General features: G+C 39.5%; 1 protein-coding gene across 1 annotated transcript in view; it reads left to right on the top strand.

Moving 5' to 3' along the window:
• caskb (calcium/calmodulin-dependent serine protein kinase b) overlaps positions 1-12427 on the top strand; it is an 88093-nt gene that overhangs the window by 54682 nt on the left and 20984 nt on the right. The window contains exons 9-13 of the mRNA XM_082190128.1: positions 1637-1736; positions 8675-8692; positions 9020-9141; positions 9944-10021; positions 11813-11893. Coding sequence (XP_082046254.1) covers positions 1637-1736; positions 8675-8692; positions 9020-9141; positions 9944-10021; positions 11813-11893 — 399 coding nt within the window. The remainder of the gene's footprint in view (positions 1-1636; positions 1737-8674; positions 8693-9019; positions 9142-9943; positions 10022-11812; positions 11894-12427) is intronic.

Raw genomic sequence — 12427 nt, 5'->3', positions numbered from 1 at the left:
ATGGATCTTAATGGGAGTTGTAAGTGTAATAGCATGATATTCAAATGAGTTGTTGTTGCAAAGAGAAGAGAGCGCGGAGTATTTGCAATTGTTAGAAACGAGAAGCCCTGTACCCCCACCTCTCCCAGACTGGCGAGGGGAGTGGGAGAAGGAGAAATTGCTAGAGAGAGCAGCAGGGGTTGCTGAGTCTTCTGGACGAATCCAGGTATCAGTCAGGCCCAAGATACTAAGAGTAGAATGAGATGCAAAGGCTGGAATGAAGTCAGCTTTATTGACTGCTGACTGACAATTCCATAGACCCACGGAAAGAGAGAGAGGAGTATGTGAGGATGAGAGAATGGGACGCAGATTGGCAGTATTGCGCTGCCTTTTGCGCGTGATGAAAGGGCGTTGCCGAGAGATAACAGGAATGGTTTGAAAGCACATGTTGATTAAGGTGAATAATAAGATAAGTAAAGTGAAGAGGAGATAATTAAGTGCCTTTCTGGTGTCCTCACTCGGTGGAGTCGCGCAGGTAGAGTCGCTGGTCTTTTCCCGAGTCGGTCTTCACACGAGGAGGCTGAACACGAGAGCTGAACGTTTCCGCTGACGCTTCCGCGACAGCGCGCAAATTACACAGATATACAGATAATGCTTTCACCGCTTGAGTGAGTACAGCTGTTTCGGTCGGGCAATTAAGTGAATAACGCGAAAATGTGCCAAATCGAAAGTGCTAGAGGCAAAGGCTTACGTGCAAATTAGATTGCTATAATAATTTAAATTTTCACTTGCGGCTGTTATTGTTTAATGTGGCAACGCGTCTAACTAAAATACAGAATTATGTGAAGTTAAAAATAGAAAATAAGAAGAGAATCGAAGATAGGCTTACCTTGACTAAAATACAACACTGAAATAACAGGAGAACAAAGTATTCTAGAAAAAACACATGTGCGCTCTTGCCGTGCCTCTAGTATGCTGGTCGCTGGTCCTGTTGTTGTGTGTGTTGTGTAGTGTTGTGTAGTGTTGTGTAGTGTTGTGTTGTGTAGTGTTGTGTTGTGTAGTGTTGTGTAGTGTTGTGTAGTGTTGTGTAGTGTAGTGTAGTGTTGTGTAGTGTGTTGTGAAGTGTGTTTTGTAGTGAATCTGCTGATCAGTGAATCCGAGACGGATTGAACTCTTCCACACTTCTGCTGGTTTCAGGAAGTGTGTTGTGTGTGTTGTGTGTGTTGTGTAGTGTTGTGTATGTTGTGTATGTTGTGTAGTGTTGTGTAGTGTTGTGTAGTGTGTTGTGAAGTGTGTTGTGTAGTGAATCTGCTGATCAGTGAATCCGAGACGGATTGAACTCTTCTACACTTCTGCTGGTTTCAGGTTAACGCGAGTAAAGTGTAATTGACAGACTTGCTCTCCCACATGAAAGCACAGGATGTTGTTCTAATACTTCAGATGTTTAGTCAGGTCTGTGACTGAGCCCAGAAGAATAGAGAGATGTGTGTGTGTGTGTGTGTGTGTAAAGGTGACAATGAGTGGTTTGACGAGATCTCTGGAAGGCAAATGTCAAATGTCTGTGGTTCAGAAAAAGGATTTTATCAAAAAGAATCTGCATAATGACTGAAATAAAGAGATTTGTGTGTGTGTGTGTGTGTGTGTGTGTGATTGACAGGGTGCCGTCCTCGCTGCCGTCTCAAGTCACAAGTTCAACTCGTTTTACGGCGACCCCCCCGAGGACCTGCATGACTTCTCAGAGGACCCCACGTCTTCAGGTGCGTCCCCTCCAGTCATCTCTAGACCTCCGTCTGGGTCTCAGTCAGTGTGAGAGTCTGTGAGAGTCAGGTGACCTCTAGAGCAGTGACCTCATCGCGTCTCGCGCTGTTCGGGGAGAACCGTCTTACTGTAACGACATCATCAGGCTTCAGCTCTTCATGATTAGCACATTTAAGCAAATGCTAAAACTTTACAACAAGGACCGGTTCGCTAACTCTAGTTTACTGCGCTAGTTTACATGAACTAGTAGTGAACAATAATTCTGCAGCATTTATTAAATAAATCAGAAGTTGTATTAGATTGTATAATGCATTGTACGAATGATTAACGAATGATTAACATGAACGAATGATTAACAATTGCATTTTTATTAACTAACATTGACAGATTATTACATTTTCCACAAACACGTTGCTCAGTGTTAAATACATACTTTAACATGAACTGAGAATGAAGAAATATTTCTACTGCATTTATTAGTTGTATCTGTAAATAGAGCTGAGCTGACATGAACTAACAATGAACATAAGTGTATTTTTATTAATTAATATTAAAATAGGTTAATAGATACTGTAAGATGTATTGCTCATTGTTTGTTAAAGGCAGGGTAGGCAGCTTTTTTCCCAAAACATTTTTTTCCAAATTTGTTTAAGCTTTCTTTATATACCAATACATAATTAAAATGTAAGTACTCTGAAAAAGAGAGTATAAAAATCGAGTGTCTGTAGTCCTCTCAGGGCTGCAATAAACACAGCTACTTATTTCCATTCGGAACAAGTGAAATGATTGGCTGGGCGACTGTCACTCTCCCTCGCTACCATGGCTACCACCCCTGCCGCTACAGGAGCCGCCCACATGCACGCACCCGTTTGACTCGAGGAGGGGAAGAGGCACAGAAGCTAGGAAGAATCACAATTATGGCAGAGAAAGAGCAGTCAAAATTCCCAGTACCTGCATATACAGTCAGCCAAGGCAAACAAGGCAAAAACAGGAACTAGTAAGGTAGAAAGGTAGGCTACTTGTCACCGGAGTGTAACGTTAGTCCTCATCATCGTGGAAGCTCTTACATGCAAAACACCGTATATGTTATGAATCTTTCACGAAATTCACCTTCATCACAGTGTAACTGATGGTAATGGGAAAACGTGCATCAATGCAACCTGTTTTTAGCTTTGCCTTATGTTACTAGCTCGTTACCGAATCAAACTCAATATATTTGAAACTTTACCAGTATCGATATGCTAGCTTGATAGTGAGTACTAACAGCCATGTTAGTTGTTTATATTCATAATGATAAAGTTAGGTATTTTATTACATGTGATTCTGACATGATGTCACTACATGCACTGCGCTCCTCTCTGCTCGGCGCTGGCAAACGCCTCCTCCAGCTGAGCGGTCGGCATCGGGCGTTCATGTGTTTTGGGGGCGTGGCTTTGGGAGGAGCCCAGAAGAGAGGGGGTGGGAGTGAATGGAATAAGTAGCTGTGTTCATTGCAGCCCTGAGAGGACTACAGACACTCGATTTTTATACTCTCTTTTTCAGAGTACTTACATTTTAATAATCTATTGGTATATAAATAAAGTTTTAAAAAAATTTGAATTTTTTTATATTTATTTTTTAAACTGCCAACCCTGCCTTTAATGTTATAATTATGTCATAATTAACATTAACTAATGGGACCTTATGGTAAAGTGTCACAGAACAAAGCAAAGATTAGCCTTTTATGGTTCTGTGGAAATGAATTATCATTCAGATGTAAACGTGTTTCATGACGAATGAGTGAACACTCGAGAATCATCGGGTCACCAGTTTCACCAGTTCACCAGTTCACCAGTTTCACCAGTTTCACCAGTTCACCAGTTTCACCAGTTTCACCAGCTCACCAGTTTCACCAGCTCACCAGTTTCACCAGTTTCACCAGTTCACCAGTTCACCAGTTTCACCAGTTCACCAGTTCACCAGTTTCACCAGTTTCACCAGTTCATCAGTTTCACCAGCTCACCAGTTTCACCAGTTTCACCAGTTCACCAGTTTCACCAGTTTACCAGTTTCACCAGTTCACCAGTTTCACCAGTTTACCAGTTCACCAGTTTCACCAGTTCACCAGTTTACCAGTTTCACCAGTTCACCAGTTTCACCAGTTTACCAGTTCACCAGTTTCACCAGTTCACCAGTTTCACCAGTTCACCAGTTCACCAGTTTACCAGTTTCACCAGTTCACCAGTTCACCAGTTTCACCAGTTTCACCAGTTTACCAGTTTCCCCAGTTCACCAGTTTCACCAGTTTCACCAGTTTACCAGTTTCCCCAGTATTGATTGGTGTGTGTATATCAGGTACAGTACATGTCCATCTCTACAGGAAGTCCAGCTGGTGGGTCACTGTAATGGTACAGGTTTCAGGCTACTTGCATTTAAATTACACTTAAGGGACGTTTTATAAGAACAACATTATAATAATACAAATTTTATGAGATAATTATGTTTCTACTTGTTTTTTAGTTTTTTAAATATAAACATTTAAATGGTGGCTGTCATAAAATGACATTTATTTATTTAAACAAATGTAATATTGGTAACACTTTACAGTAAGGTTCACTAGTTAACATGAACTAAGAATGAACAATTCTACAGCATTTATTAATCTTAGTTAATATTACTTTCAACATTTACTAATACGTCATTAAAATCAAAGGTTCATTAGTTAGCATTAGTTACTGCACTGTGAACTAACATGAACAGCTGGATTTCTATTAACTAACGTTACCACAGATTAATAAATACTGGAACACATGAATTGCTCATTGTTAGTTCATGTTAGCTAATACATTACTAATGAACCTTATTGTTTCATATTAAAACTGATTACTGGATAGGAGGCGCTCCTTCATCAAATGAAAACGCCACAGACTGAAAGATCTCTGCTTGGGGTTTAAGATATCGGTTCTTCAAAATAAGAATCGATTAAAATCAATAAATCTATATTTTTAACCCAGCCTAGCAGGAAGTGGAAAGTGTGGTGTGTTCCGCTTACTGAGGGCTAATGCTAGGAGTGTTGTCGCGCGGGCCGTCAGCAGGGCTAACGCAGAGGAAGTGTCAGTGTTGAGAAACAGCAGACACTTCTCTATCGCAAAATTAAACTCTCACTTCCTGTAACTGTGCGGGCCTGTGGTTTCGTCCTCGCGTTCTGCTTCCGAGCGCAAGAAGAGTGTGTGTAAAACCACGCTGACATCACTGCATCCAGCCGCCACATCCACTGTTCATGATCACAGGTTCAACATCTGCACACATCAGTCACTGCCCAGGAATAATCATTAATATCACACATCATCAATATCACTTATCATCTATATCACACATCATCTATATCACACATCAGTCACTGCTCAGAAACGTCTGATTTGACTCGAGTTGAAATTGACAGAGAAATTCTGCCCATGAAGCATAAAGTTTGTTCCTGTCGGAGCTGCTGATCCACAGTGTTTCTGTTTCCCACTCACTACACACTACACACTGCACACTACACACTACACACTGCATACTACACACTGCACACTACACACTGCATACTACACACTGCACACTACACACTGCATACTACACACTGCACACTACACACTGCATACTACACACTGCATACTACACACTGCACACTACACACTAAACATTACACACTGCATACTACACACTGCACACTGCACACTAAACACTGCACACTACACACTACACACTGCATACTACACACTGCACACTACACACTACACACTGCACACTACACACTGCATACTACACACTGCACACTACACACTGCACACTACACACTAAACATTACACACTGCATACTACACACTGCACACTACACACTGCACACTACACACTTCACATTACACACTGCATACTACACACTAAACATTACACACTGCATACTACACACTGCACACTACACACTAAACATTACACTCTGCACACTGCATACTACACACTAAACATTACACACTGCACACTACACACTGCATACTACACACTAAACATTACACACTGCACACTACACACTGCACACTAAACATTACACACTGCACACTACATACTACACACTAAACATTACACACTGCACACTACACACTGCATACTACACACTGCACACTACACACTGCATACTACACACTAAACATTACACACTGCATACTACACAGTAAACATTACACACTGCACACTACACACTGCATACTACACACTAAACATTACACACTGCACACTACACACTGCACACTACACACTGCATACTACACATTACAATTTTTCATTCAGTTTCGTGTAGAATTGTCTGATCAGATTTGATATTTTTGGAGATAGTGGAGGATGACGAGGAGTGCATTGCTTTGTGGGATAGAGTGTACTGCAGACGCTCAGTCCCCGATATACTCACAGCCAAGTTAGGGCTGGGTGATATGGGCAAAAGAAAATATCACGATAATTTTTTTTATATCAGTCGATATCGATAATTATCATGATAAAAGTCATATCTTTATTTCTTTCAAGTTTAAAGGCAGATATTTGCTCCTAAGTGAAAGTTGTAGAAACCAGAGCGTTAACTGTGGTTTTAAACTACTCTTTATCATCAGAACATATCATGACAAACACTTGCCAAACTGGTGAACATTTCACAAATCTGAGGTAGAACATTCAAACATTTGTCATTTTTCCTTAAAGGTGCAATGCGCAAGATTTCATGTTAAAAATACCCGTTTTTCTAACCCATACATGCTTAAACAATTGCCTGATGGGCTGAATGAGCCCTTCTCTGATCACTGCGATTGCCTCTATAATCCTGTACAGTAAAATAAATAAGAGGGATTCGGGACGGAATGAGCGTGCACACCTCTGGTTGCAGTTTCGCTTGTCGCCAGAGGGGGCATAGTTCTGCAAATCTCAGAGACTTGCACAATGCACCTTTAACAAAATAAATATATTTATTGGACAATTTCTTAGTTTCTGCATGTGCTAATTTTTTTTATTGGTAAAATATTTTTTCTGACTGTTTGAGTTTTATTAAACTTAACCCTTGGTCATCCAGTAACATGCATTTAGATCATGATAACCACAGATAAAACCAGGCATAGTCTACAACACCTCACTATCATGGCAAAATGTAACTTTATGGTTTCTATGGTATTTGTATGAAAAACAGTAGCCTAAATACATTATTAAATACTGTAATTATATTCCATTAGTCCTTTAATACATTGTCTACATTAATAATATAATACAATTCAATATGTATATCTCACATTTCATGGTGCAGTTAATATTACTAGGCTAACGTTACAGTAAATCCATGGTAAATGATGGGAATTTGTAGACGGAAAAGCCTTCAGACTGTATCGTTGCGCACAGTGTTTCTTCTGTTTGTCAGCGCTGTTTCATCTGCCTTTAAACTGGTTTAAATCACTGAGACATTTGTGTTCCTCGCTGAATTCAAGCGCTTCTCACTGGATTTCGTGACTGAGACCGATCAGAGTAAACGCCTCTGCTCTAGTGAGCTCGCGCTGCGCTGCTGTTTGGACTTTGAGCCGAGCGGATAAATGGTCCGTGTGGCGCGCGGTTCAAATGAGTTTCGTTCCGCTTTTGGCGCATAAACATTATCGAACATTTATTGACCTCTTGATATCGTTTTATCGAGAAAAATTATATCGCGATAATTATCGTTATCGTTTTATCGCCCAGCCCTAAGCCAAGTCCTGCTTCTTTCATCGTGTAGGGGAATAAATAACTGAAAGACCTTTATCTGAGATTCAGTCGCGTCACGATTATTTATACAGCGCTTTATACAATAGATTACTTTGGTGCTCTTCGGTCAAAAAGAGAAAAACTTTACATTTTAGTTTTTTTCGAATTTTTTGTCTTCATTGGAATTGTACGAGAGGAATTTCATTTTTTGAGATATTAAGCTCAAATTTGGAACATGATTTGATTTATATTTATGGCTTTGATTTTCTTGCAGTTTTAGAGTAAAATGTGATTTTGAAAATTATATATTTCATATCAAAATTTTAAATAGTATGTTTGCACATTTATCATAACAAGAAACGTAAAATTCTGTAACTTCTGTAAAGTTCAATTTTTAAAAAATATTTCACTTCAGCAATAATCTGCTAAGTGTCATCTTTGAAAAGTGATCAAACTTCAGTCTGTCGCTCTAAAGCGTTCAAGATTTACCACAGTACCGAAGTTGGAAATTAAATTTTCAGGTTTATGCTCAAAAAGTGAAAAAATGAATTAGAAATACAGCATAATATAATTTAGTATTAAAAAAGCCCCTAAAAATACAAACCATTCATTAAAAAACATTATCAAACTAAAATATAGGACATTTATTTAATTGACAAAAATAAATGACCGACAGGCGAAGAGCAGCAGAGGGTTAGGGTTAGGGTTACAGAAGCAGAGGGTTAGGGTTAGGGTTAGGGTTACAGAAGCAGAGGGTTAGGGTTAGGGTTACAGAAGCAGAGGGTTAGGGTTAGGGTTACAGCAGCAGCGTCACCGTATTACCCATGAACAACAGCATCAGTGTCTGTTTCACTGAGACCCACAGCTTCAGTTTCTGCTGTAGAGCGTCTCTCAGAGTTCATGATTTTATTCTGACCTGAAGAAGTGAACCAGAGGAGAAGGTGGAGCCTCAGAGACACACCCACCTATTACATCATCGCCACGGACCAATAGGAGCGCAGATATGTTTTGAAACCGAAGCGAACGTTTCCGGAAATTTGTTTCAAACGCCTGAAAAAACTCCAAACGAACTTGGCTTTGGCCTGATGTTGTTCAGGGTGATTTGGCTGAAGTATATCGGGGTCTCAGTAAACTGGTGTCTTCTGTGTGTGTGTCTCTTCCAGTAATCTCACTGAGTTGTGTGTTGTTGTTTCTAACGCTGCCTGTGCTGTAGGATTGCTTGCTGCAGAAAGTAGGTATCCCAGTAGCCTTTGCTTGCCACCCAAACAACACCTTCACCTTCACCTTCATCTGTTGTCCTGCATGTGTCTGAGTGCTGTCATCGTCTTCCTCTGAAACACTTGATCAAGCGCGACTCAAGACAATATAAACCAAGATTCCTCTCATTTCCTGCACACACACACACACACACACACACACACGCGCGTGTTGAGCTTCAGGAGCGGCTCAGCGGCTTCAGGGCTTCCATGACGCGTCCGTTTCTGTGTTCATGCACATTCACAGAGTGTGAGAAGTGAGCTGGTGTGTGTGGCTGATGTGTGTGTGTGTGTGTGTTCAGGGGCCGTGTCTCAGGTGCTGGACAGTCTGGAGGAGATCCATGCACTGACGGACTGCAGTGAGAAAGATCTGGACTTCCTGCACAGCGTCTTCCAGGACCAACATCTGCACACACTGCTGGATGTGAGTTCACACACACACACACACACACACACACACACACTAACCCTACCCCTAAACCTACCAATCTCTCACCCTCACACACACACACACACACACTCACTCATCACTGAATTTGGAGAACCAGACGATCCGGCAGGGTTGTACAGAAGCCTGTGTCATCATGATGATGATGATGATGATGGAAAATAAAGTCGAGGCATCAGCTGCACACAGCAGGAGTTTTGAAGACGGCACATTTGACTAGCGTCTAGACAGTGGGTAGAGTGTGTGTGTGTCACTACATGACAAGATTCATGAGAGTCTGACACACGCCTCCGCCAATCAAACTTACTGTAATTTAATGGATGATTAATAATTAAACAGACAAACAATATGCAGGATTAGCTTATAAACGTGTTTCTGTCACATGATTTCCTCTCTTTATTTTAAATGTGAGTGAGTGAGTGTGTGATTGTGTGTGTGTGTGTGTGTGTGTGTGTGTGTGTGTTAGAGAGATTGGTGTGTGTGTGTGAGTGATTGAGTGTGTTTGTGAGTGTGTGTGATGGTTTGTGTGTGTGAGTGTGTGTGATGGTTTGTGTGTGTGTGAGAGAGATTGATGTGTGTGAGTGAGTGAGTGAGTGAGTGTGTGTGATTGTTTGTGTGTGTGTGTGTGTGTTAGAGAGAGATTGATGTGTGTGAGTGAGTGTGATTGTGTGTGTGTGTGTGTGTGTGAGAGAGATTGATGTGTGTGTGTGTGTGTGTGTGTGTGTGTGTTTCTGGTTGATGGTCATGTGACTGATGAACTGAACTGACTGTGTTTCAGCTGTATGATAAGATCAACACCCGCTCGTCGCCTCAGATCAGGAATCCTCCCAGCGACGCCGTCCAGAGAGCCAAAGAGGTGTGTGTGACACACACACACACACACACACACACACACACACACACACACACACACACACACACACACACACAGCCGAGTGCTGCTCGATGAATACACACTCGTGCTCATGATCATCTCTGTGTTTAATGGATCAGAGCACGAGTGTTTATCTTGAAACAGCCAATCACAGTCTGGATTGATTTTAATATGATGCTCTTTAATGACTGACCAGTGCCAGTGACTCTGAAATAACACAATCATGTGACCAGTGACATTATTAATAATAGTCGCAACAAGTAATGGCGCACTTGTTCATTTTCATTGAAGCAATAGTGAAGATTAAAAAGCATTTGGTGAACAGAAGGTGTTTCCAGCATCCACATGTTCCTGCATGATCTGTGCTCCTGAAACACACGTTTGATGATGAGGATGAAGGAGGAAGGGAGGAGCTTAGATACACACTACCGTTCACAAGTTTGGGGTCAGTAAGATTTTTTAATGTTTTTAAAAGAAGTGTCTTATGCTCACCAAGGCTGCGTTTATTTGATTAAAAACAATTCATTTTTTTATTTTAACTTTTAATTTTTTTTTACTTTTAATTTAAAAAAAATTATAATCACAACTAATATTGTGAAATATTATGACAATTTAAAATGACTGTTTTCTATTTTAATGTATTTTAAAATGTAATTTATTCCTGTGATCAAAGCTGAATTTTCAGCATCATTACTCCAGTCTTCAGTGTCACATGATCCTTCACAAATCACTCTAATATGATGATTTGATGATAAAGAAACATTTATGATTATTATCAGTGTTGAAAACAGTTGTACAATTTTTTTATTTTTTATTCTTTGATGAACAGAAAGTTCAAAAGAACAGCATTTATTTAAAATAAAATCTTTTCTAACATTATAAATATCTTTACTGTAACTTTTGATCAGTTTAATTCATCCTTGATGAATAAAAGTATCGATTTATTTTATTTCTTTCCCCCAAAAATAAAATTAAAATTCTTACTGACTGTGTTTAATGTTACAAAAGCTTTAGATTTCAGATTAATGCAGTTCTTTTGAACTTCTATTCATCATCGCATCAAGAAATAAAAAAGTAAATAACTGTTTTCAACACTGATAATAATCATAAATGTTTCTTGAGCATCAAATCATCATATTAGGGGTGGTGGTGGCGCAATGGATAAGACACATGCCTTTGGTGTGAGAGACCCAGGTTCGAATCCACTGTGAGACACCAATGTGTCCCTGAGCAAGACACTTAACCCCTAGTTGCTCCAGAGGCGTGCGACCTCTGACATATATAGCAATTGTAAGTCGCTTTGGATAAAAGCGTCAGCTAAATGAATAAATGTAAAATGTAAGGATCATGTGACACTGAAGACTGGAGTAATGATGCTGAAAATTCAGCTTTGATCACAGGAATAAATTACACTTTACTGTATATTCACATAGAAAACAGATGATTTACATTATAATAATATTTCACAATATTACTGTTTTTGTTTGTATTTTTAATCAAATAAACTCAGCCTTGGTGAGCAGAAGAGACTTCTTTTAAAAACATTAAAAATCTTACTGACCCCAAACTTTTGAACGGTAGTGTATATATACGCGCTGTGATGTACATATTATTTAATTTTATTTGTTTTGGCCAGTAGAAGTTCTGAATGGCCGGTAACTTAAACATTTAGTAGCCAAATTGGCCTGAGAATGGTGTTTCGAGCTCCAGAGCTCATGTTTAAATTTAGTTGTGATCTTGCATTGATATGATGTGATGTTGGTGTGTGTGCAGGTGCTGGAGACGCTCTCCTGTTACTCGGAGAACATGGAGGCCAAAGAGCTGAAGAGAATCCTCACACAGCCGCACTTCATGGTGAGTCGCAGCGCTGGAGTCAAACCACAGCGGTTTCGAGATCAGTCACTCGGATGCATCACACACACCAGCTTCACACTCGTCTCTCTGCAGTCGCACACTCACGGTCAGGGTCTTCTTATCAGTTCATGTTTAAACTGTAAACTCTTATTACTGTAATACAGTCATAAAACTTTTTTTTATTTCAATGAAATAAATGTACTATATTTTAGTTTGATAATGTTTTTTTATTCAAATTTTTTTATACTAATTTATATTTACACAGTATAGTTATAATCCATTTATTCACTTTTTGAGCATAGACCTGAAAATTAAAATTCTAAATTAAACTGTTGTAAATCTTGAATGCTTTAGAGCAACAGACTTTTAAAAACTAAACTAAAGTTTTAAAAAGTGAACTTAAAAAAGTGACAGAATTTATGTTTATTGTTATGAAAAATGCACAAAAATACTATTTTAATTTTTTTTTATATATGAAATCTATATTTTTATTGACCAAAGAGCACCCGAGGGTTAAATAGTTTAACAGTAATG

This window comes from Leuciscus leuciscus, assembly GCF_965113295.1.
Source record: "Leuciscus leuciscus genome assembly, chromosome: 14".
Classification (NCBI taxonomy): Eukaryota; Metazoa; Chordata; class Actinopteri; order Cypriniformes; family Leuciscidae; genus Leuciscus; species Leuciscus leuciscus.
The sequence above is the reverse complement of the archived record's forward strand: the minus strand, read 5'-3'. Positions and strand labels throughout refer to the sequence as shown.